This window comes from Armigeres subalbatus, chromosome 3 (assembly GCF_024139115.2).
Source record: "Armigeres subalbatus isolate Guangzhou_Male chromosome 3, GZ_Asu_2, whole genome shotgun sequence".
Taxonomy (NCBI): domain Eukaryota; kingdom Metazoa; phylum Arthropoda; class Insecta; order Diptera; family Culicidae; genus Armigeres; species Armigeres subalbatus.
Window position 1 is genome coordinate 257,378,679 of NC_085141.1, and position 27,368 is coordinate 257,406,046.

At 38.0% G+C, this 27,368-nt stretch overlaps 1 protein-coding gene and 1 long non-coding RNA gene across 6 annotated transcripts in view; one reads left to right on the forward strand and one right to left on the reverse strand.

Annotated features, from left to right (window-relative positions):
- The first annotated feature begins 14,507 nt into the window (after nt 1-14,507).
- LOC134219167 (uncharacterized) lies at nt 14,508-15,219 on the forward strand. Its single transcript, XR_009981501.1, has 2 exons — nt 14,508-14,633; nt 14,683-15,219. It is a non-coding gene; the product is annotated as an uncharacterized LOC134219167 (long non-coding RNA).
- Nucleotides 15,220-17,029: 1,810 nt separating this feature from the next.
- The window catches only part of LOC134223780 (uncharacterized), a 145,631-nt gene continuing 135,292 nt past the window's right edge, over nt 17,030-27,368 (reverse strand). For all 5 annotated transcript variants that reach the window (XM_062702972.1, XM_062702971.1, XM_062702973.1 and 2 more), the window contains one exon: nt 17,030-21,075. In XM_062702972.1, coding sequence (XP_062558956.1) covers nt 17,791-21,075 — 3,285 coding nt within the window. In that variant the 3' untranslated portion in view covers nt 17,030-17,790. The remainder of the gene's footprint in view (nt 21,076-27,368) is intronic.

Sequence of the window (27,368 nt, forward strand, 5' to 3'; positions counted from 1 at the left end):
AAAAACATATGACCCGGCAAACCGACGAAGATAAACCCGGCGAAGCTCTACGACCCGCTACCGCTGACTGGTTTCATGGAACAACATCGCCACCGACCGAGCGGCGCGGCGGCGTGAATACACGAAAGGATCAACACACGACCCAAATGGGCCCGGGGTGCGAAGAAGGGGGAAAATAATGAATGAAAATTTTCTCGGATTTACTTTAGTTATTCCAAACCTCTTCGGTCGCTTCCAAATGTGTGGTAGGGAGCGGTTGGGTGAATTTCAACCAATGCCCACCGGGTAGCTTTCGTTCAGCTGTGGGTGAGTGGGAGATAAAGTAGCTTTGTTCCTCACAGTGTGAGGCGAAGCAGTGGAAAATGCAGATGGAGACGCGGGGTTGTTTTTGTGATTGGCTTGAGAGAATGCATGTGCTTTTCGCGCGATTGACGTGCTGATATCTAAAGGTCAAACAATACAAAACATAGATTAGAAAATGAGATACACAAAGTTATTTCATATCATGTTTGCGTGCTAAATGCAAGTTTTGTGTTTATTTTTGTCACAGAATCCTAAATATTTCTGAAATTCTATATTAGGACATATCTATGAGGCTGAAAAGTTTGATATTTTAGAATACCGTCGTCGGGGTGACAATGGGTCAAATGGGGGTGAGAATGGGTCACTGTTAAACTTCTTAGAATGCTTGTAGATTGGATTGAATGTATCTGAGGGCAAGAAGACTAAAATATAAGGGACTTTTTTAAACGATTTTGCTTTACGAGCTCCAGGCTGCCGGTGAGAGCGAGGACCCATTCTCACCCCCAGACCCTTTGCCACCCCCGATGGCGGTACAAAACTTCTACTTGATATAACAAATGTTATGCATTATGGACTTGCTACATAAAAAAGATATTTAGAATTCATTCTCTAACTTAACTTTTATTTCAAGTAAGGTACACCAGGGCAAGTTGAAATGCGGGGTAAGTTGAAACGGAAGCTGTAATTCAGAGCAGAAATGACCGAATGTTTTTTTTAATTAACTACTCCCCTAAACGAACCTTCTGACTGTCGTTCCCTTGAAGATTGCAGCTACCAAAAGCACTCCCTGCCGTTGTTTAGCCAATAAAATAAGTCACAACATATTGCTTGGAAGACTTTTTTCATCAAATTTCCACAGTAGGTAATCATTCAATTAACGATTATGACAAATCAATGGAATACCAGTAGGTACCGTGGAGGTATCATATTCTGTGCATTTAAGAAAATTTTGAAATAAAATCGTTGTTATCGAGGAACCATAATGATTTATGAATACCTTTATGAACACTCAGAATAATAAACCCATCAACTATACGTGAAAAATCACGTAACCACTAAATTTCACTGACACCATTTATTTCACCTGACACCTATAAAACGTAATGGTGTATAGTGAACATTAAATACAATTTCTTGAAATTCGCCAAAATAAACGGTACGATTTACGTGAATTTCATGTCTTTAAAACATTGGCTGGGAACTCACTCAGCTGTCAGAATCGACCATCAAAACATTTGCAAGTCAGTGTTGTGTACAAAATAATTTTCCTAAGGGTTACGCGAAATCAGTTCCTCATAAGGTTAGTACTATTTTCTTATTATATATCCGTTGTGTAATGATGTTTTCATATACTTTTGCAGCAGAATCATCGGTCATGTGCAAATCCGCCATATAAACTGCTCAAGTTCTCAACTGCTTCCCCCGTTTTCGGATCCGTTTCCCGGTCAACAAAAAAAATCAACCAAACGGAAATATTTGACCGAGTTTTTTACTATACATCTCAAATTCATCAAAATGTTTCAAATTATTATAAATATATCAAATAAAACCTTGAAGGTCATGAAGCAGTCACGTAACCTTCATGTGGGATATTGGTGACATTCGATTGAGTGGAACTGAGTTCCTGCACCTTTGAATCACTTAATTGTTACGTGAAAAATGCTGTGGAAAAAATCCACGTATGGTTTCACGTAGCTAAAACGTGACAATTATTTTGGTTGTAGTTATGTAACTACCCGATCAGGAATGCATAACAAAATTATAACTCAATTCTATCAATTGTTGTTATTAAAAACAACGTGTGTTACAATTAGATAATTCGATAAAAATGTGTCTCCGGCCAGTTTTATTACATATCAAAATTATAACAACATTAGTAATGAATATTTTCGCAAAATAATTGCCTACATTTTTTGAAGACATTGGAAAAAAAATCGGAGTTAATCACCTTCAGTATAACTTGAACCCGCTCGATATTAATAAATAGCTGGAACAAAGTTAATTGCCTACATTATGGATGGAAATCCGGCGTGGTAGCGTACCAGATTTCTATCCTTGATGTAGGCAATTACCTTTAAAGTAGATTTTTGTACAGAAAAATTATATCAACGTTTGTTATAATGTTGATATGAAGGTATCAACCTCTGTTTTAATTATGTTACGGCTAGAGATATTTTTGATATAATTTTTGTTATTTTAACCAGCAAAATTTATAACACATTTTGTTACAATATTTTTTTGTAATAAATAACTCCCCTTGTTATAATTTGGTTATGCATTCTTGATCGGGTATAATCCAGGGAAGACCATGAATCATTAAAATTTTGATTAAATTGACTAAGAACATATATTATGATTCGATTTGTGGATTGCCATATGGCTCCTAATATTTTGAAATGTTCCATATTCTGCGCACAATGTTCCTAATTCTGCGCACAATAATAAACACTCAGTTTGAGTTTTTTTTTGTCTCATGAAATGGTTTTGATCATTTTACAAATATTTCAACACTTTTGTACGTTTTTAGTACCATGTATGTTTCCTAAAGTCTATCTGACTACAACGTTTTATCGTTCTTGTACGCTACACTACTAGAAATCCACACATATTTATTGGCAAAAATCCATAGATTTAACTCATGATGTATATCAACGCACACATAACCATTCTCCACGCAAACTACTAATAAAATATATATCCAGATACACTTTATGTGTGGTCTTGAATTAGCAATTATTTAATTTATGTGTGGTTCTATATCGATTATATTAGGGTGGAGCTATTGCGAAAATTTATAGCGGCGACACATATATCTCATATAGATATTTTTGGCAGTGTAAGTATACGAAAAACCGTCTACTCCAAAACGAACTTTATTATAAGACCTGGCAAATTAGACCCAAACCCAGTTGACTCAGCTGTGATGAATTGAGATGATGTCTGTGTGTGCGTGTATGTGTGTATGATGTATGTGCACAAAGGTCTTATTCATTTTTCAAGTCCATTACCCGATTGCTCGCCGTCGCCACAAGTTGCTTTCGACGATCCATTTTTTCCGTTAGATAACTTTCCAGATCGGTTATTGTGTTCATGCCAATGGTCAAGTTTATTGTTTTGTTTTGTTTACTTAAGTTCGCCATTGATGAAAAGGGCATTTTTTATTCCGATCAAATCCGATATTTATATGGAATGGAAATAAATGTAATCCAATGCGAATAATAAGACCAGTCTAACATAAATGCTAATTATGCCCAAAGTGCTATTTTCTCAAATGTTGAAATGCCAGTCCGACCTAGGAAATCTTCGAGTGGGGAATTATATCGATTTTTCAGGGAAAATTATACGTGCTAGTCACGTGATATACACATTAGATAAGATACCTCGAAGTTTAAAAAAATGCTCAGTGGAGATGTGGTGCGCAAGGCCAAGTAGCAGATATCCCTTGTCTCTTTCCGGATAATCTATCTTCTTCGCATTTTTTTCTTTTCTAGTTTTATTCCAGCATTTTGAAATATGTTTCCTTTCCAAAACAGTTGCTACGTTCAATTTGGGAACAGAAAGTAAGTTTTATGCCATATTCTGCGCAACATAAAATTCTTTCTATAAGATAGAGATTACACTCTGAAAGCCGATTTTCATCATATTAAAGCAACAAATGATCTGCTTTTGCACTTCACTTTAAAAAAAAAATGAGTCCAAATTTTTTTTTTGCTCAAATTTGAGAAAAAATTGTTTATGTGCGTTTTAGCGCTGCTGCTAATGGAGGCCATTTTTTGACATTTTCCATTTTAGTGATTTTGTTCATTAGCGATTCTTCATATTCCTGTTATCAACGCTAATTTATTGCTTTATTATCTGCCCATGACAACAATAAATTCCCAACTTTTTGATGACATGTAAGTAAATATAATAATAACAGTAAAGAAAATTTAAAAAAAATGTTTTAGTGTCAAAGTGCGCAGAATAAGGAGCCGCGCAGAATAAGGCACGCTCACGGTATATATTTTTGATTTTTTTTTCGTTTTAAATAGAAATGTGTGGTGCGGTGCAGGTTGGTTGAAAAAACGATTCAAAACGTCACCCTTACAATTAAAAATAATATGTTATTCCAGAATTCAACATTGTCCGTAAATACACGTTTCTAAGAATAAATTGAGATTTCCATCTCTCCCTTTTTATGCCTGAATGCAACACCCCTACAAAAAACAATTTCCCCTAAATAATAGAATGGAAATGGGCCATCTGCATGATCTAGTTTGGAGATTCTTAATCTACTAATTTACTAAGTGAACACCCGTTTGCAAAAATAAGTATACGGAGATAAATCAGATTTAACTAATAATTTTGTTGGATTCACCTGCTGTCAAAATGAAACAACCATCATAATAGTAGTTTCAAACAAATTTTAGTTAAATTTACCTAAAGAAATCCTAAATCTTCAACATTGAACTTTAGTTAGATTCAACCAAAATACATGGCAAAAATAAACTGATTTTTGTTTGTGCATATTTCAACCTAGAATTTGTTGTTGATTTGAACTGATATTTGTTTGTTTCTACCATATTTTTTTCTCCGTGTATTTTATGTAAAGAAGCCTGTAATCAAACAACTTTTTTTCTCCACAACCACCTGCATTTGGTCTACAGTGGGGATCCTATATTGAGAGATGTGCGAATACTTTTCCAGACGATTTAGCAACGCTGTTACCACAGACAAACAGACGTAACCGTTTGAACATTTTTTAGAAAAATCCATCGCCCAACTCCTCTACCACCATCTTGCGAGCATGTTGCACGAAACAATGTTTCGTATGACATTGTCACCAGAAGGCGCTGGAGTGAAATGTCAAACTCGAAGGATTGCGACGCTAGCGCCTCTAGTTGTGAAACGCGCAATCGATCAAATTCAAATGGGTCGTTGAAGTCATGGTCGATGGAAATTTCTCTAGTGTTACGTCTGTTTGTCTGTGCTGTTACTTTCGTAAACAAACGCTGCCAGCACTTGCAGCGGCACAAAATGTTGGAGCTCGACCATGACTTTGCGTGTGATGGCACCTTTCGATTTTGTTATCTAACGTCCAATAATGCATTATCACTGAAATAAAAGTGCAATACAACTGAACATAATACCATTCATAAACTAGACTATTTCTACTTGCCATTGTAAAACAAATTGCTTATTTGACAACACTTTGGGAGCATCGATAAATTACGTAACGCTAAGAGGGGGGGTTGCCCGAAGTGTGACAATCCATACATTTTTTTTGGATGCTTCATACAAAAAGTGTGACATGGGGGGGAGGGGGGTTGAAAATGCTCTATTTTTGCGTTACGTAATTTATGGATCTTCCCTTTTCGTACAATCTTTTTCATTACAATTGCAATACCTCTCAATCCGCAACGATATCAATGTTTATTTGGCCCAGATTCTGACATCTCTCAATGCTCGATTGGCTCAAGATGGCCTTTTGTTAAAAAAATTATTTTGAGCTTTTTAGTGGAATGTCTTCACTTGTCATAAGACGAGTTTGTACAATCCCATTCAATTTCACCACTTAATTGTATCTTGGCAGATACGTATTTCGCCCTCAACAGTAAGGTCGTCTTCAGTGTCTCGTAAGTCGAGTCAAGTACGAAACAAGTCAAGATGGCCGCTTTCGCATATCTCTGAATGTAGGGCAGGGCTGCCATAAATACAGATTTATCTGTATTATACAGATTTTTAAACATCAATACAGACTTGATACAGATTACAGATTTTATACAGATTTTTCAAATGCAATACAGATTTATACAGATTATACCGGAATCTGTCAATATACCGGAATCTAGTAATCTATAAAATTGTTGAACTTCTTGGAGTCAGAAAGCTTAAATTGTGATTCGTCATGCAGTTGAAATAATCTTAGTAATAGAATTCCAAATACATTTTGAATAGGTCACCTCAAGATAAATGTTCGAATAAGTTATTTAACATTCATCATGACAGCAATTGGTCATAATATATCATTATTAAGCGAATTGCATCCAGCATTTGCAGAAGCCGCTCTCGATAGATAACGAACAACGATAAAAGAGAGGCAAAAACCTCTTCGAATCATAACAAGCCATGAAAAAAAACTATCGCACTTGTATACAAGTTGAAAAAAAAACTGATTTTGATAGGCGACCCCCAACAAGGGGGTTTGACAAAACACGCTTTTGTCGCTCATTTTATGTTGGGGACTATATTTATTCTTTTCGCACAGCTGTGTAAAATAAGTGTAAATGCATCATCAGAGCCGGTACCCCCGCAATTGGGGCTTATTCAAAGAAATTTATCATGAATCCCCCGAATCAGTTCATTATCGTAACAGCTACCGAAAAACGTCTCTCACGGTACGCTACCTATCGAGAGTGTATACTAGAGTGGGGCGTCATGGTAATTTTTTCAAATCAATGGTTTTCCATTCTGAACAACTGTGCAGAATCTGGGACCGATTGGTTGCTTCCTCGCTTTCCGCATCGCGTTTGAAGTTTGTATGGAAATTAGTATGGGAGAATGTATATTTTTGCATTTCTACTACTAGAGGTTTCAGTTCATCGTAAACCAAACGGCACATTGCGTTAAAGTATAACCCAAAGGATGCCGAAAAACTTTTCTGAAGAAGGCACGTTGCTGGAACGTCCACGAAAAAAGTTATAACGCTTAGAAGATTGAGTATTCAAACCATATGCAAAAAATCGTTTATTTTGCCACCACTGCCGAACTACGTAGACCAATAATTTAACTGAGTGTTATTTCAAAATAATTAATCTTATAGGGCTTTAGAGCTAATGGGAGCTATCCGGAATCATTTCACAAAAAAAAATCCGACTAGAAGGAAGATGGGTTTTGCCCTTCGATAACCATAGGTTGCCCGGTAGTGCTGGCAGAAACATTAATTTCTTGCATAGGGTTTGAACAATTAATTTTCGAAACGTAATAACATTTTTTTGTTGACTTCCCAGCTACTTACCTTCTTTGGCAAAGTCTTTCGGCATCTTCCAGACTATATGCTAACGTATTGAGTCACGTGATTGATGATAAATTGAAGCCGCTAATAACAAAAATGTGAAAAAGTAAGTTTTCCCATACTAATCTCCATGTAAATTTAAAACGCGATGCGGCATGCGAGGTCGCAACTAATCGAGCTCACATTTTGCACATTTGATTGGGGTCCCAAAACGATTCAGAAAAACCTTGATCTCATTTGATCGGACGAGTTTGCGTTTTTCCATACAACTGCGCCCCACTCCAGTGTATACAGACATGATAAGTGAGAGATTTTCTCATTCTCCTTTGGATTCAAACCCTGATTGCATCATTTCTATCGTATTGGAAAGTTAGTTTGCCAGCATGATATGCTACAATTGGTAATTACCAATTTGGATTACCAACTGTTCGGTAAAAGTTTTAAAATCAACAACAAATTTACATATTAATAAATTTATCGTTTAATCTTGAGTCCTATTATTACTTAAAAATCATTTAATAGATTTTTCACTTGAAACGGTCATTTGATATTTTACGAACTAGTAAGCAGTCCAAAACCCAGCAAAATGTTCTTACTCCGACTGCAGTAATTTAAATTAACTATGTAAGGAATTTCTGAAATTATGATACCTTATATAAATAAATAGGTAAATAGAAAAAGCTGTCATCATATCTTTTATCAAATTCTGTCGAAGATCTACGTAATCGTTATCCAGATCTTTTCTTGATTAAGTTAGTGGCGTTATTACGAAGCTTCCGATTAATGCAATCTGTCGTTACTAAAGCCTAGGTCCATTCTCTAGTTGGAATTAGACAATAATTTGCCGAGGTCCGATAACAATTGAGGAGTGGAATGAATAATTTATTTTCAGAAATTATAAGGTTAAACTTGAATCTTAAATTATATATTGTGTATGCTACGAATTTTTAGACTATTGAGCAAATCGTTGCTGGCTGTTATCTTTTTCTCAATCATAGTGATCTGGCATATAAATCAGACGAAGAAGAAGAAAAGCAATTGTCAAAATACTGAGTTATAACGAACAGGCATTCAGATCTGCCCAACTATTCATTTGCAATCCTATACTGGAAACATGACCAGTAGAATGGGGAATGATCTATTTGGACAGCACCTTTATCCCAATTTTCAAAGATCCATGGATGTCGCATTTCAACGGAAGTACTTGCTTTCAGTATAAATTTATGTCAATTGTTTAAGATGCGACTGAGTAGCAAGGAACAGGGAATATTAAACCAAGTAGATTTGGTCCCTTATAATACCTAAGTATTGTCTAAGTATTTATTTTTCAAGAAAAATATTAGTTAAACCATTCTGAATACTACTAAACAATGTTCGTTCTAATATTTGTGTATGTACAAGTCATTTTTAAACTGTCCTCGATAATCGTAAATACATCGGTTTTTACCAAGGAGATTCTCCGAAGAAATCTGACTCTTAGATTCCGACCACCGCATTCCAACTCTTCCAATTGAATCCTCACTAATCACCGGAAATGCGCTTGCTCCTGCTTCCGTTGAATCTTGTATACATATTATTCTATTCAGTCCAGGATATTAGTATGTTGCGATTTAAACTGTAGTGAAAACCTAGTTCTTGAAGATAAAGTTGATGATTCGATAATAAAGTAAAGTGACAAGTAAAAATAAACAAAACAAATCCTGAAAATCGATTTTTAATCGAAGTATGCCCCTGGTTTTGAAAGGGTGAGGGATTTTTTACTGAGAAAATAATTTTCGCTCAGTAGTCTAAAGAAGTGCAAATTACTCAATACTGAGGAAAATTAACATGATCTGAAACTTAAACAATATTCTAATCATTCTAAGAGGCATCTGAGGTTCCTAAATTGATTCCTTTGCTGTTTTGGAATCTCATTGAAGATCACATTACTTATTATACGATCAGAAAGCAAAAAAATCACATAATATTATAATTGAGTTCTCCAAATTGTGCGTGATTCCGCAGTGTTCCTCCCAAAGTGTTTGTGATAGTTTTGCTGCAACTGGATTGCCACTCTATTTTATTTTACATATCCTACACAGTGACATTAGTGTTGGTGATTTTGGCTTTGGAGAAGTCAATTGTCAGACTAATTTTTGGGCATAATTTATAAAAATACGGTTTTCCTTACAAATACAGACAATACAGATTTTTATCGTCGCCAATACAGATTTACGAAAAAATCATCTGACAGCCCTGATGTAGGATCCCTAGTCTACAGTTGCGAAGCCTGTTCGTGTACGCACGATCGAAAAACCTTCTAGCATGGTCTATGCTATTGCTATTATTATACATTAGATCTTTTGGGATGCAGATGGGAACAAGATGAGGTTCGCCCTCGAAGGATCACAAGGCAAGTTTAATATTCAAAAACGAATTTAATGTTTTTTCTGTCATTGACGACGTACCATCGCTCAATATTCTTCCTCGACATCTGCGTTGCCTTGTGATGCAACTAAGGCTCAGGGTTTCTACTTTTCATTTCGATGAGACCAAAGTAGGCGTTTTTTGGGTTTAAGGAGATACTTTTTCGTTGTTTTCGGCGAGGAACATCATTACACCATTACTCTCCCTACGAACATTATTGGTAGCTGATAGGGCGCCTATTGAGCCAAACATAGTTTTCTGCAACTAAAAAATAGCTTATTCAGCTGTTGTTAAGTTGGATATTCTCTAGAGCTAGCCTTGGTAGCTAAACGAAAACCGTGCCTATTAAATGATTTTTTTTAAATAATTTGAATGCGCTTTCCTCACGTCTAATTTTTGCGAGAATCATTGTCGAACAATTTTAAAAATTGTATAGCCGCGATGGGATTTGAACAAAGACCATCAGCAATAATACCGTAGTGATGCGCTCACTCTAGTCACACCACCACGCTATCTGCATGTAGGCATTAGGTTAAATATATGTTCCCTACTACCGTTTGCAATGGTGATGACACGAAAAGGCTAGAGGATAGGAAAGACAACAAGAGAACCAACTTTTCATCGCAATCCGAGTGTGCGAAAAATGATTAGGTATCACTTATCAGACTGTTTTTTCTTTGCCGAAAAGCGATTTATCGCCGACAATTTTCGTGAGGGATTATCCTTTCCTGTGATTTAGCATTATTACAAACCCTGCTAAACCTGTTTTCACGACCATCAGAGTCACCTTAGGGTATTTATGCCCATCTTCAGCCGTTTTCTTGCTAAAAACCCGGTTCCAATACACCTTAATTCTGTACTGTGTACTCCCGGTTAGCACTTCGCATTTAAACAAGTTTTATTCGCTAAGAAAAAGAAGATCATACTTGATCTGAATCGAAAGTAATTTGGAGAAGTCTACAATATACTTGGAGCTTTCATTAGATGCAAAGGCCGGCAGGTTGAGGCATTGGCAATGTTTTAGAAAAGTTTCTTCAAAGCAGGCTTTTTATAACGTGTTTACAGCAGCAACGTGAAGCTTCTTTGCACAATTGGAAACATGAAGTTTGAATATCTTCTTCGATTTAGCGATCTCTGTCATTCCGTTATCCCGAACAAAAGTTTTTTTCCGCAGGTAGCATGTTCTCTATATTGTCCAAAATATCCTTTGGAAGTGAATTGATTGAGGGTCACACATTTGGCTAACAAACTCGACCGACAATGATTCACACCAACCTGATCAGCTCAGTGTGCATTAGATGTATGAGTGGATCTTCTCTCTGGAAGAAATCTTAAAACAAAAGCATTGAATTACTGATACAGTATCTGTTTAACTGATAATAGTATCTGTTTAACTTTATCAAAGTTCTTCAATTCAAATTCTACGTAACAAGTTTGGTAAGTTAACTGAAAAAATATTCGGTTTAATAGCAGATAATGAGGATTCCAGCAAACATTGGACAAATATGCGTATGATGCCAGGGAAATCGAGACAATTTCCAATCTGAAAATTGCCTAAACCGGCACCCTCAGCATGGTCTTGCTTTGTAGCCGCGCGTCTTACCGCACGGCTAAGGAGGGCCCATAAGAAGGGAAGGATGGTTACACCTACTTAAGAAAGATGCAGAGAACTCTACGAGACGAGATCTCTCATAGGTGCCACGGGGGATTTTGGAATTCTTAGTGTGAAAGGTTATGACAGCTGGAAACGTTTTGGTAGAACGTGAAACACAGGTAGAACTATGATCGAAATCCAAAGTAGGAAAGGGATGAGCCTGGAATTGCACCCAGGACCTCCTCCTGAACCACCGAGCTCGTCTCAGATTCTTTGTCTTAGAAATTTTCTACAAAAAAATATAAAGTTATAATATTTGAGTTTTAACAGAACTTTGAAATTATGACGCTTTTTGACTGAGCTCAACTGAGGCGACAATTAGTGCTCGTAAAAAGCAGGATACTGAGCTTATTATTCCCGAAAAGCTTTCTGATTAGCAGACTTGAACTGCATTATATATGAACTATATATAATAATCTCTGACTTTAGTGACTTTTGGATGTAAATAGTGACTTTTTAGTGACTAGACTCAAAATAGTGTCCTAGTCACTAAAAAGTGACTTGCTAGCAGCCCTGCAACTTGCCCGGATGAACTTTAGATGGATAATATGAGGGAGAAACTTTATAAAGTATACTAAGCTTTTTTTAGCTTGATAAACTATTAAAACCATTGACGTAACTAGTTTAGATACCTACACGGAAGAAAAAAAGTACCCAAAATTGAGTATTTTTAAACTTACTTTTGAGCTATTTTTTCTCTTCTCTTTCATCCACTCTTTCTTTTTTTGTCAAAAACAAAAGAGCCAAACAATCCAACGACGCCAGTTCAATACGGGAAGCCAATTTTGAGTTTTATTACCTGAGGTCGAAATTGAGTGAATTAAACTTACATTTGGGTAAATAAATTTTCCGTTGGGTACTTTTTTAACATGGGAGTAAAGGCAAACTACTTCGACCCCACTTACTCAATTTTGGCTTCCCGTACGGATGTTCGAGGTTGGGTGAATTAGACTCACTATTGGGTAGTTTATTTCTTCCGTGTAGGGAGCTATAGCCCCTCCATCTTTTTTCTTTATTTTGAATTCCTTTTTGAAAATTCTTGAACATCATTTTAACGAACGAATCAATTTGAAATTTAAATCATGTAGATATAGTTTGTTGCGTTTTTATGAGCTATAACTTATAGCCTATAAGGCATAACGGAACCGAACTTCTAACCGCCTAACTATTGCTCGTCGCTTTGATTAAAACCGCTTCGGTAGTTGTCCTCGATGCTGATACTTTAACTTTTACAGTAGACATTTACTAAATTAGGGTGTCTTTTTTAATTGGGTTAAAACCTGATGTCCGCTAGTTGGTTTAGGCCGTGCTCCAATTAGCGCACGATCGTTGTACTTCGTCGTCAGCGTTATATTATGATCTGTTTCAGCAAGTAGGCATGAAGTTGATTATTACTCAGGCTGACCATACGTACCGTATTTAACGGGACAGTCCCGTTTATAGATCTTATTGTGCTGTCCCGTCGTAATCTAAAAAAAACCCAAATTGTCCCGTATTTTCAATGATTTTAAAATATTATTCGAACGAATTCAATATTTTAGGCAGGAATCCAAGAGCAAAGAAGGAACCAATAAAAAATGTGAGATGTTTTAAACTGGGTTATAGTGTTGCCCTAGAAAAAATGCTATCTATGCCGTTATATATTTTCCGTTGACCGACTTTTCTTATGGTGTTCAACAGTTAATGACAACAGGTGTTTATCTGCTTATTCCAATTAAGCTTTGACTGATGATATTAGTGAATTAAACGGAACTGGTAACTTGCTAGGCAAGCTTTCTACAATGGTGATCGATCTTGTGCCAGGTAATGAATACCAAAGAACGAAACGCGGTGCTCAAACCGTTCTCGTTTATGTGGGAAAATCCTGACCTCGTGATAATCAATGGTTCAGCAGAACCACAGTTGAGGATAAACCTGTAAGAACTGAGTCCCTGTGGAAGGTCCCAAACGGACCGAAACGTTGGACAAGATTAAATAACAGTGTTTTGATTTTGTCAAGACTGAAAAGTCATCTCCGAACCATTTAATACATGGGTACACAAATCCGGCGGATATCTCATAGCTGTAAACTTGATCTTTAAATTGATTGGATTTTTTTATATTTCCCGCGACGAAATTGCATGAATCCCGCCTTTTTGGAAGTATATGAGACCAAAATCAGCGGGCAAGATTTCCGAGGTGTGGTGAGAAGCTACTTTTAATAAATAAAGTAGCGTCATTTAAATCAGTTTTTATAAAAAAGAACTGTAGATTAATAAGATTTGACATTTATTCTCATGTGCGTGTCCTATGAAAGGCTGAAACACATAAGGCGGAATACTCATAAGCAGTGTTGGTAAAATCACTCATAAATCTCAATCAACGAGCGCTCCCGTGCAAACGAAATCGTCTGCGATTTTAAAGGAATGCATCACGCTCAAGGAATGTAAAATAACAACATTGCCAATGACAACAACATTGTCCTATGTAAATGTTGAGACAAACTCAACTCGCAATAAGCGTTTGTCCCAAACTGCAACAGAATAGGACAATGATCGCCTGCCGTGCATTTTGAGAAGCAGTCGGTTTACGATGATGTTTTTGGTTAAATAAGTATCAGTTATCATAGTTTAGACATTAACTTAACCATCTGTTGACATGATTTGTGTTTTACTTCTGAAATATACAAGTTATCGCAGTTTGAAAAGTTCTCAACAATTACCTCTCCATGTTTGTTGCAAATAAAACGGAACGCAACAATGTCTTTATCCTCTGCAGATGAGGACAAAGAGTTATCGCTTTTCTCTTTTGTCGCTTGTTTCTTGCATTTTTCAGCGACAATTACATTCCTTGATCACGCTTGAATTTCTCATGCTAAAACGCATCATTTCACTCATTTGCCAAAAAATCATTTTGGTTTAAAAACGCATTTGAAATTAATTTGGGGGCAATTTATTGCTTGTACATAAAAGAGTGTCTAAAATTTTATGCGACAAACGTCAATTCACTGTTTTTAACGAAGGAGAACAAAAGAAAACCTACGATGATTCAAATGGATGATTCAACTCATCCATGAGTTTTTAGGTGCTGAGTTGGGTGCGTTTCAACTCACGCTTGATTTGAATCATCCATGAGTTTTGAAATTTTGAGTTTTTATCAACACTGCTCATAAGGCTGAACTCAAAAGGCTGAAATCCCGAAAGGCTGAAAGTCTCAAAAGGCTGAAAGTATCAGAAGGCTGAAATGTATCGGAAGGCTGAAATTGATGGGGTAAAATGAATCCCAACCATACGATATGTTGTACCAACATATTGAGTGGATAGTGAATAATGAATAAAGAATAGAGAATGATGAATAAAGAAGAAAGAAGAATAAAAAAATCAAGAAGAATAAAGAATACAGCATGATGAATGGAGAAGAATAAAGAATTAAGAAGAATAAAGAATGAAAAAGAATAAAGAATAAAGAAGAATAAAGAATGAAGAAGAATAAAGAATGAAGAAGAATAAAGAATGAAGAAGAATAAAGAATGAAGAAGAAAAAAGAATAAAAAATAAATAATAAAGAATAAAGAAAAAGGATAAAGATTAAAGAATAAGGAATAAGGAATAAAGAATAATATATTATTATATATTATAGAAAAAAATGCACAGAGAATAAGGAAAAAGGAAAGAAGAAGGAAGAAGACGCAAGAAGAGAGAAAGAAGACAGTAGAAGGGGGAAGGAAAAAAGACGAAAGATTGAAGAAAAAACATAGAAAAAAGAAGAAGGAAAAAGTAAGATAAAAATGGAAGAATGAATAATGATGAAGCAAGAAGAAAGAAGAAAAAAGGAAGAAAAAATGGAAGAAGGGAGAGAGAGAAGACGAAAGAAGGATAAAAGATGTAAGATTGAAGAAAAACATAGAAGAAAGAAGAAGGAAAAAGTAAGATAAAGATGGAAGAAAGAATAATGATGAAGCAAGAAGAAACAAGGAAGAAGGAAGGATAAAGATATAAGAATGTAGAAGGCAGAAAGAAGAAGGAACAAGAATGAAGAAAAAAGAAAAGGAAGAAGGAAAAAAATGAAGGAAAATGAAAGAAGAAAAAAAAGGACAAAAGTAGAAAGAAAGATGAAGAAACAAGGGACAAGGAAGAAAGAAGAAAAGAAAGAAAAAGAAAGGACGAAAGAAAGAAAAGGAAAAGGTTGACAGAAAGAAGAAAAATGAAGGAAGAAGGTAGAATAAAGAAAAGAGAAAAAGGAAGAAGAAACTAGGAAAAGAAAGAGGGTAGAGGAAGTACGACAGAAAGGGGGAAAAACAAGGTAATGAAAGAAGGAAAAGGAGGAAGAAAAAATGGAGAAAAAACAAGAAAAATGAAGAAGGAAGAAATAAGAAGAAGAAATAGGAAAAAAGAAGGAGGGATCAAGAAGGAAGAACTAAGAGGACATGTAGAACGAAGAAGCAAGAAAGAAACAGGAAGAAGGAACTAGGAAGGGTTGAAGAAGAAAGAAGGAAAAAAAATTAAAAAATGGAATAAAAAAGAAGCAAGTAGAAAGAAAGAAGGGAGAATGAAGAAAGAAGGAAGAAGAGAGAAGAATAAAGAATAAAAAATAAAAATAAAAAAGTTATCTTGGCAAGAATAAAAAACCAAATACAAGAACCAAGAACAATAAAGTCTTGTTTCTTTCTATATTACCTCAAAATTTCTTGAGCTATGTAGACTAAAAAATAAGAATTCCGTATAAAAATTGAACGACAACAAGAAGTTGCAAGAAGGTTGCGGATCATTTAAGTTTGTGCCCCTATTAACGTCCAATGTGAATTCTTCTACTAAAACTGGTTTCTCAGGATTTTTCAGCCTTTCGAGTTTCAGCCTTCTGTTAGATTTTTACTTTTTCAGCCTTATGAGTTTTTAGCCTTATGTGATTCAGCCTTTCGTGGAAGACCCCCAACCATATTCACGGAAAAAAATTGGTATTTCTTTCAATATTTTTTTTATTTTGCAGACTCATCAGACCCTAGGGTGGCTTAAATTAGTATGGAAAATACTTTTTTTTATTTTTTCGATGGGCAATTTACGATGAAGAACTATGATACTCATTCTGATCTTGAAGAATTTAATACAGAATGTTATGCTGAAAACCGCGAAAAGATTAGTGTTTGTCCGGCGAAGTTATTAGCATTTCTCTGCAGTACGATTCGAGCAAATTTGTTTCTTTTACCTTTTCTAAAGAAATAAATTCACCCATACAACACTCCAGTAAAATGCTAATATCTTTGCGTAATAAACTCTAATTCTCTCGCGGTTTTCAGCAAAATATTCTGTATTTAATTCTACGAGAACTGAATGAGTATCATAGTTCTTCATCGTAAATTGTACCGTCTAACTGCAAATCACTGTTTTTCGATGTTTCTGCATACATTTTTTCATATAGACTTCCAACGAGTTTAGCACCGCCCAAACGTTGACCGATTTGGCTGAAATTTTGTCCAAAGCATCAGGGCATCAAATAGAACAGAATAAGAGGGCGCTCCATCGAAAAAATTGAAAAAGTGTTTTTTGAGCCACCCTAGTGTCCCCTTACATAGGTTACTCATAACTCAATAAGTTTATTTTAGTTTGTTTTCTTAGTTTGTTTTTTTTTTTTGTTTTATTGTTTTTGTTATAACAGTTTGTCGTTTCGGATATGGCTAATTGTAGTGAAACAAACAATTCAGATAAATCTTTTTATTCCATACTTTGAGTCTAAAACTACAACATTGTTGTGAGGCATTTTTCTGCATAAACTAATAAGACGCACGTAGAAATACTAATCTTGTCATGGTAGCAATGTGAGATGCAATGCAATGCAATTTTGAAACAACTTAATTGGGATGAAATATAGTAAGGCTAGCTTGATCATTATGACCAAGACAATCTTGGATTATCTCCGAAATTATAATAACAACTCAAAGAGTCTACATATGTGGAATTAATTATATTCGTAGTCATTATTACGGAAAAAAACATAGATATGGCAAATAGTTACCAAGGATTAACCGAATCTGTACAAAGCATGAATCGTTGATGTTTCATCACTTAGTTGCCGCATTATATCATGTATTTTGTCATTGTATGTTTTTGTAAGCTTTTATAGTAAGCATATCTCTCAAATCATATCATATTGAGTGATATAAAACTAAGGCACTATTCGGTCCAGTTTATACCAACATGATTGCTTTGATTTAACGAGTGAATAAAAAAGATTCACATAAAAAGAAATATTTAACTTATCCATTTCTTACACTTTATTGTTATTTTTTGGTTTGAGCTGATTGTGACAGAGTATAAAATATGAGCAAAACATACATCCAATAGTACTTTCCATAGGACTAGAACTAGAATGGAAACTAAGAATATTTTTGCTCCAATTGTTTGTATACTTAAAGTTAACAACTAGAACAGGATAATTAGGCAAATAATAAAATACCTTATTACCGATTCGTGCGATTGTACTGCTGCTCGATTCGTTCCCGAAGATCGGCATTCATGAGAAGTTGCGATTCCGGCAGCCTGAGATACTGCCCGGAATAGCTTTGTGCCTGGTGCTGCATTACTACCGGTGGATGAAACGTGGTTCGATCTCGAGCCGGTGGGGACGCATTATACTCTGCAAAGTGTGAATTTTGAGATCGAGTCCATACGTTGGTTGTGGCCGATTGGGATCGTCGTGGCGTGAATTGCTGGGAGAAGATTGCCTTTGCGCAAACGCGTCTGCCTCCTTGCCACTTTCGAACGATGAATTTCATTCGTTCAATTGCCACGATGGCGGTCACAACGGCACGGAAAGTCCTTTTTCGGGGGTGATTGCCTTCTGCTTTTGAGTTCGAGATCGCAAGGCCTTGAATAGCCAAGGGAACGTTTTGAGTATTTAACAGCTGTAAAGCTTTCGCTTCGTTTTCCTCGTATGTCGTAAGCACGATCTGAAGGTACCTTTTCTGGTGAACTAAGGCTTTACGATGGCTTTCGGAGCGTAAATATTTTCCAAACAGATGGTTTGCCCGTTCTTCCAAATCGTCACGATTATAATGAGAGCTGTTTACATTATATCGCTCGAGCTCTTGTATTCTTTGTTGCAACGATCTGCGTTCTTCGCACATAAGCCGTAGGGTTTCAGCTTGTTGATGATTTTCACGTGCATTAGATTCGAGCATACGATTTAAATCCTTCAACTTAGTGAGGAATTCTTCGGGCACTGACCCACGAGCGCCTTCCGTTAACGAATTTTCCCGGCTTAGCGCTTCCACTAGTTTAACTTCATTCAGTTTTCGACGTTCTACCTCTGCTTTGAGACTACGGATGGTATCGTGCAGTTGAGCTCGTTCATGCTCAACATTCTCCAACCGAAGTCGCAACTCTTGGAATTCAAGAGAGTTTTGTCCTGTGGATCTATCCTTGCGCAAAGAACGCATTGATTCCGCTTCTTGCAAAGCGTTGATTCGTTTTTCCAAACTTTCAATCTCTTTGTGGGACAAAAGCAGCCTTTCCTGCTCGTGGTCCAACTCAACTTCTAATCGTTCCTTCTCCTTTGTAACCCTCATTAGTTCTCGCTTCACCTGTTCGCCATACTCACTCCTGTCGGCTATTTCCTTTTCGAACCTGTTGCGTTCCCTTTCCAGAACTCGTTGCAAATCTGTCGCACGCTCACGTTCCCTCGCATTCTGTGCATTCAAAAACTTAATTTCGCTCTCAAAGCGTGCAACCACCTCTGATTCGAATTCATTGCTTCGATTGAGTCTCCTAGAGGGTGATTCAAGTGGTGACTTGTTCTTCATCAATAAATAATTGTCGAACGACTTCGTTCGTTGCACTCCTTCCATTAAGGCGGACAATCGCTCATTTTTACTTTTCTCTTCCGATAGCAACTTCTGTAACGTACCCTCATTGTCTATGGCCGCCTCCAGGCGGAGTCGCATTGCTTCTATTATCTCAGCGTCCTGCATTTGAATCGCATTGCTATTGTGCTTTTCAACTTCAAGCATCTCTTTCAACTTATTACCCTTTTCGGCTTCTATGCGTAAGTTTTGTCTAAGCTCTTCAAGCAGAACAACATCCGTTGAGTGTTCTTTCGTTTTGATAACATCGTCCGCTTCATCGTCGGAATTCACATCATCGCTTTCAATGGCCTTCATTATGCTGGAATCCAACTGAGCAGAATAGTTGAGTTCTTTCTCCAGTTGCTCGGCAATCTCTTCAACCGAAAAAGGCTTCGGACTCGATGAATTGTCACTTCTTTGTAATAGTGCTTTCAGTCGTTCGACTTCAGCTTGTAACTTGCTATTACGTTCTTGTTCATCCCGGAGCTGTTGATTCACTGTTTCACTAGATTCCTGCATTTTACTCTGAATGTTGGAAAGTGCTTGGTGTAGGCTATTTCCGTCATCTCCAATCTGCTGAATGATCATTTCTTTTTCCTTGAGCAGAGATTTGACATCATCAGCCTCACGTTGACAACTAGTTAGATCTATTTTAACCCTTTCTAGCGATAGCATTTTCTCCGTCAGAAGAACCTTGGTTTCTCGCAATTCTTCCTCGATTTTTTCACAATTCTGTTTGAGAAACTGCACAAACGAAGGATTGGAAGATGAGTTGGCCGAACTTTTCGCTATTTCGTTTTTCAACCGATTGATATCCTCATTCAAAAATTTATTATCTTCGTTGAGTATTTTAATCTCTTGCATCCGATCCTTATAGCTACCTTGAAGGGCTCCCAATTCAATTTCTTTTGCATCCAAAGCCTTCAATTGTTCGAGATACTTTTCTTCATTCTTACTGTAGTTTAGGATGTCCTTCTCTAATTTCGACATCAAATCGTCCTTATGTCCGATTGTTTTGTTGAGCGATTCCACCTGCTGCTTAAGTGTATTAATCAATAGAGAATTTTTCTGTTGTTCTGATCTTAATGTTTCTGAATCTTTAGAGTATTGTGTCAGTTCGTCTTGGAGATTGTGACAAAGATTTTTCAAATCACTCATTTCTTGATCCTTACGAGTCATGTTTTCAACCAACTCTTTAAGTTCATCTTCCTTTTGCTGCAGTTTGCACGCGTCTGACTCGAGCTGATTCAGTTCACTTCTCACTTTTTCCAATTCCTCTCGGAGGTCTTTCCTCTCCTTCATCAAATCTTCATATAATTTGTTTCTAGCGGCCAATTCTACCTGTAGATCTTCCAATTTGTCAACTTTATCTTGAACTTCCCTTTGCATACGTTCTATTACTTCATTCTTTTCATTAGTTATCCTATCTAATTGCATTTTTAACGATTCTAGTTCATGTTCTAGCTTACCCTTGTCTTCCTCACTCACGTCCTCGGAAATGTCGGACAATCGTTTACCACTGCCAACTCCGACAGCCTGAGGTGCTAGCTTCTCATCATCCTCCCGAATTTCTTCGATGAACGCTGGCTCACGGAAGCGATCCCTACTTTCCGAAGAACGAGGCTCATCTAACAAGGAGAAGTTGATATGCCTCGGAATAAACTCCGGTGTACCATCGCTGCTAAGACCGGTAGAAGGAGTCGGTCGGGGGAATACGGCGGAAAAGTCCTGCAAAAATGCACCTTCGAATCCCGTCGAGAAGAAGGTTGGCTTCGGCAGCTGCGTGATGGGCTGCAAAGGTGACGCATTGCTGGTACTGGATGGAGGTTGCGTAGAACTCCGGGGGGCAGTAGATGCGGTTTGATAAGATTCTTTCGAATGGAAAAAGTTGGCAGGAGTTTCCTGAAAAAGAAAGCAAGCGTTAGTAAGTTTGGGAACTTCCAGCGTAAGGTTTGAGGTAGTTTGATCTATTAGACAGAAAGAAGATTGCTTTTATCTGTTTCGGCTAACTGTCGTTCAAATCGGTCAGTATGATATTCTAAGTGAGATTTAAATGTTATACCAGGGGCCTAATTGCGCATCTCGACGCGACAGCACTTTCGTACGACAGTTGCACGATTTGCTCGTTTCGAGTCGAGAAGCACAATGTTAATGTTGATCACTTCCAATCTAAACGAAACCAAATCTATCATTAAGAAGAAATATTGGTGACATGCCAAACTACAGTCGCATTACTGTAAAAGCGCATCTAATCTTTATTTAGGTGCTAAGCAAAAATGATCAATGTTTATCCAAACTGTGATTGAAGATGTTAATGTCAGATAAATGATATCAGCCCATATCAGATATTTTTTCTTTCCAGAATGATTTAAAGGGGAAGTGATATTGTTCCCCTCACTGATTGGCCAGTATCAGGGTGTTAAGCCGAAATGATCTTAGCTAAAAACACTATAAACAAAAATGCAAAATCTAATCCCTGAAAAAACATATCAACCGGCAACTCTGAATGCGCAACACTGCTGAAGCTGAATGAACTTTTTAAATTGGCCTAAAAGATTTTTGTGATCTAAAAAAAATGAATTTGTAATTGCGTTCACGAATGAAAATCAGGTTGCAAATTCACTTTAAACAAGTAAAAATAATTTTCAACCGTTTGTTGGTTGAAAGAACAACATTGAAAGAATAAAATGATAATAATAAGAGAAAGGTGAAAATAATTATTTAAATTATTTAAAAATTATGTATTTTGTACCTTTGTCAGTCAGTGGGGCAAGTGAAAAAATCGAACGGATTTTTTTAAATTCTCATTATTTGTATTATTCCACAGGCAACAAACACCGTTTATTGCCACTAGAAAAAGGTAACTGCGATGACGGACCGTTGTGGTACGTTAGTTTCTTCAGCAATTAGCTTAAATGTGACGTCCATAAACGGAAACCCGAAAGGTATAAAAGTGGGAATATTTGCAGGATCGCCTATCTGCTTTGAAGGGTAAGACTCCTTGTCTGGCATAGGGGAAGGAGGGGCAATATGCCCTAGCTAAGCATAGACTGCTTTTATGCCTTAGCTATAACGATTTTCATGGGAGTTTCTACCTCACGCAACAGCTAAACAATATAGCTAGCTGATGCCATATTAAAATTAGAAAAAAATCTCAATCATATTGATAATATTCACATTTCAAAAAAGTGGCGATATTTCGTTGCCGGAGAACTCATAAGGCGAACGCAGTTTTTCCTACATTCCTATCTATTATTTTGACACTTTTTTCGCCTAACCAACATAATTTCACGTCTAGATTAAGACTATCTCAAACATGGTAAATATAAGTGAATTCCCGAAAGTCGTTTTTCCCCAGGGGGGCGTTTTAGGGCATCTTCCCCTATACTAAATGTCTGGCATATACGAAATCCCATGCCAAGATTGTCCTGCAGTGCTTATTGGCCAAACACGCCGAAAACTGAAGGTCTGTTTTAAAGAACATTAAAACGATGTTGACAATGATGACGAGCTCGGTGGTCTAATGGCTACTGCTTCTGCCTTATAAGCAGGAGGTCGTGGGTTCAATCCCAGGCTCGTCCCTTTCCTACTATGTATTTCTATTTTAGTTCTTTCTGTGTTTCACGTTCTACCAAAACGATTCCTGATTAGTCTGTGATTAGTCCCAAATCAATATCTGTGGTAACGGATGAAAGTGATTCTACCTCTCATTCTCATACAATAGCCTTGGCTTGTACCACCTACGAAATTGTGCGAATTGCTCAATGCTAATGCTAAATTAAAACGATGTTGACAATGATAGATTCCATGACTCGAGTGTGGCAGCACACACTAGTGACCTGAACCACAACATAGATTGGGAGCAAGCAACGGTTATAAAAAGCGTTCGAAAGTATTCCCAATTAAATGCCTGGGAGTCTTTTTACATTGCTACCGCTGAGCAGCCGCTAATGAATAAAGATGAAGCTCCAATGTCATCACTTTTCTACTTGACGAAACAAAACATAATGTGAATGTCACCTCTTTTGACGTGTACTGTGTCAAGTACAAAAGTGTAATCGTCCCCCCTTTGTAACCAGTTGGACCACGTCCTGTAGATGGGCAGCATCGAGCCCGAAATCGGTCGACAAAAATGTAAATTTTAAAAATCCTTTTTCTTTTGTAAGAACCATAAGTGTTGTGTCTAGTCTCGCGAAAGGTACGATTTGATAAAAAATAACCCCCACTTCACAAGCTGTTAAAGCACCCGTAGAGTCCACGTCCGGTTAAAATTCATTCCAGATCCAACGAGATTGATTCCGTGTGCTATCCTTGGAAGTAGACGTCGTGAGGACGTTGTCTAGCGAGGCCAAAATATATATTGGTCTCATGCCCGGCTTCTTAAACGCGGCAAATGCTGGGAAAGCGTACCATTGGTACTTCGCGTACATGAAGGAATAAAATAGACCCCATTTTGCGGTTCTTAGCTCGAGGCGCTGGCCGGGATACGAGCAACTTTAGGGAAGATCGGAACTATGGTCGTATGCTGACAGGGAAGGGGGATTTGCTCCTCTCCGGAGATGCAAATCTGATCGAGCGTCTGTTCTCCATGTTAGGAGCGGCTCACAACAGCGTGTCCATGTTAGGGACGGAAGATCATCGTCCGAGTGCCAGCGAGGGACTCTAAACTAAACTGTGCACATCATGCTGCATCATGTCAGCATCGAGAAGGCAGCCCCTTCAACGCGATGTAGGTAGCGTAACCCTGGTAAGGGAGCCTACTGAAGATTCTACAGTTAGCAAGAAAGGCAAAAGTAGAGCAAACGGATTGATTCAACGGCAACAGATCCAGCAACAAATAAAGGACATCAATTGGAAAGTCGAATCTCGGAACGTGAGAACATTGAATGAACCCGCCGTGTTGGGCTCCTGGCTCGTGAGCTGCAGAGGGTCGGCGTGAGTGTGGTAGCAATCCAAGAAATATGATGGCCTAGAACTGCAGAACGTGGGTTCCGGGCGGTGGATCCCATCTGGATGCTGCGGATAGAGCCGCTTTTCTGCTCTCAAGCGAGTAAAGAGATATTTTGAAATCAATCACATAAGCAAAATTATTTTGCCATTTCTTGGGTGTCAAACATTTCCCGCTCTTCGAATTTCTCTTTCGATGCTTCATGAGGGCGTACAAATGCGCGAGAATCTACATGACTTTACGATGGTTTACATACATTCCTGCTCCAACCAGCTGCTGAATCTTGTGAAATTTCGTAACGAGTGCTTTTTAATTGCATTCCTACTAATTTTCAACTCGAAATATAATGTGAAAATATTTGTTACAAAGAATACAAAACTCAATCTAAGTTTATTCTTATTTTTTTCCCAAATAATAACAATACTTCTCAATATAGGATCTGAAACGAACATAACCACAATCTTCAATATTTGGCTCCGGCACAATAGAAAAGTTTGGCTTCACAACCAAATCGATTCTATTCGCACCACCCAAGATCCCATAGCGAACACTTCATTCAAGTACCACATCTACTATAGCGGCGGTGATAGAGCAGAACGAGGAGTTGGCTTCGTGGTGATCGGGAAACAGATGAAACGTGTTATCCGATGTTATGTAAGCCGATAAGCGACCCCATTTGCGTGTTGAGAATGAAGAGCAAATTATTCAACTATAGCCTGATCAGCATCTATGCCCCAACGAACGATAAGCCTGATGACGTGAAGGATGAGTTCCATGAGAGCCTTGGAAAAGGGCTACGGAGAGTGTCCAAAACACGATGTAAAGATTGTCATCGTGGATGGAAATGCGCATATCGGATAAGAAAGTTTCTTTCGCCCTGTCATTAGTACGGAAAGCCTTCATTCCGCTACCAACGATAATGGTCTGCGACTTGTAACCTTTGCTGCTGCTAGACCCGAGCAGGAGCGACGACCTCGATAACAGAAATTGATATGATTTAGCCTTGCATAAGAGGTAAAATACCAAAAAATTATATGCAGAATACGTATTTCAATACCAAACGAATAATATTTGGTTATGCATTTGGTATTTAAATTCAATTTAATAACTGAGTTTGTTATGGCTTAAGTATTGTGCATATTAGTTTTTGGTATTATTCCTTTGGTATTTTACCTCTTTATGCAGGGCTAGTTCATAACAGAGTACGGTATCAATAACAGAATTAAGTATTATTGAGACAATTTCTCCTGCTCGGGGAGGGATGGACGGTCGACTGGTCGACATCGACTCGGATCACTATTGTGTAGTTGCAAGAATTCAGAAACAACAACAACGATGCGTTTCAATATCCAACGCTTGTCAGTTGAAGGAGTTGCTGAACAGTACCACCAGAAGCTGGACGAGCGGATAGTAGATGCCACCGGATCTGGTGACGCCAACAGATTGTGGGAAAATATCCACGAAGCTGTGACTACAACAGCGCACGAAGTGTTAGGCACTGCACAGCGACGACATCGAAATGATTGGCTTGATGAAGAGTGCCAGCGAGTAACGGACGAGAAAAATGTTGCTAGTAGTCGAATGCTAGTGGCTCATACCCCTTCCAACAGAGAGCGGTACAGTGTAGCAAGGGCAGAAGAGAAACGAATCCACCGCAGAAAAAAGGCAACACGAAGAGAGTGTGATAGCTAAAGCGCAGGAGAACATGGATAGAAACGATATGCTGTGGAACCACCAACGCTGGACGAGGTTAAGAAGGCTCTAAACTAGCTGAAAACAGTAAAGCTGCTGCGAAGGACGAGATCCCGGTTGAGCTTCTCAAACACGGAAGTGAGCAGCAGCATCAATCAACCCACCAATTACAGAGGGATAACCTGAACTCGGCGTACAAAATCCTGTTGCGTATCCTGTTTAACAATCTTAGACCGCTTGATGAGTCCTTCGTCGGCGAATACCAGGCAGGATATCGTCAGGGCCGATCAACGACGGATCAGATGTTGAGCCTATAGATGATCCTTGATAAATTCCGGGAGTACAACTTGCAGACTCACCATCTGTTCATTTATTTCAAAGCAGCGTACGATTCAGTGAAGAGTAATGAGCTATGGCAGATGATGTCCGAACATGGTTTTCCGGCAAAACGTGCCTCGCTGGATGGCTCGAAATCAAGTATTCGGATTGCAGACGAAGTGTCAACTTCGTTTGTGATCTTAGACGGATTGAAGCAGGGTGATGCACTTTCGAATTTATTGATCAACATTGCACTCGAAGGCGCTATTAGTAGATCTGGCATGCAGAGGAACGGTACTATCATTACACGTTCACATATTCTCCTAGGCTTTGCGGACGACATCGACCTTATTGGAGTCGATCGCAGAGCACTAGTGGAGGCTTTATCCCACTGAAGAGGGAGACGACGAGGATAGACTTAACCATTAACTCTGCCAAGTCAAAGAACATGGTGGCAGGTAGATATAGGGGAAGACCTAGTAGTGTTGGTACAGTGGTAGATGGGGATGTGTTTGAAGTTGTTGAAGATTTTGTTTACCTTGGAACGCTTGTGACATGTGACAATGACGTTTCCCGTAAAGTGAAAAGACGTATTGCTGCTGCGAATAGGGCCTTTTACGGATTATGTAACCAGCTTAGGTCCCGCAACATGCAGACGGAAACGAAATTTGCTCTATACAAAACTCTGATTCTACCAGTGGCCCTTTATGGACATGAAGCATGGACATTAAAAGAGGTGGACCGGAGAGCTTTCGGGGTTTTCGAGCGAAAAGTGCTGCGTACAATACTTGGAGGGAAACTAGAAAATGGTGTGTGGCACAGACGCATGAATCATGAGCTGTATCAAGTATACAAAGAAGAAAATATTGTGAATCGTATAAAATACGGCAGACTTCAGTGGGCTGGTCACTTAGTGCGAATGTCGAAAGAAAGAATAGCGAAAACAATATTCAACAGAGAACCAGATAGGGGCCAGCGACTTCGTGGAAGGCCACGAACACGCTGGCTGCACGCGGTGGAATCGGACCTGGGGACCCTGAACGTTCGGGGAAACTGGAGGAACATCGCCCAAGACCGACGATTATGGAGCTCTACAATACGCCAGGCATAGGTGTATCGACGCTGTAGCCAACCAGGTATCCAGGTAGGTATAAGAAACATCGCACCATTTGAAAAAAATGACTATTTTCACCGGTGTTCCGTTGGTTTCGAATCTTCCGGAGGACCAGCACAAGAT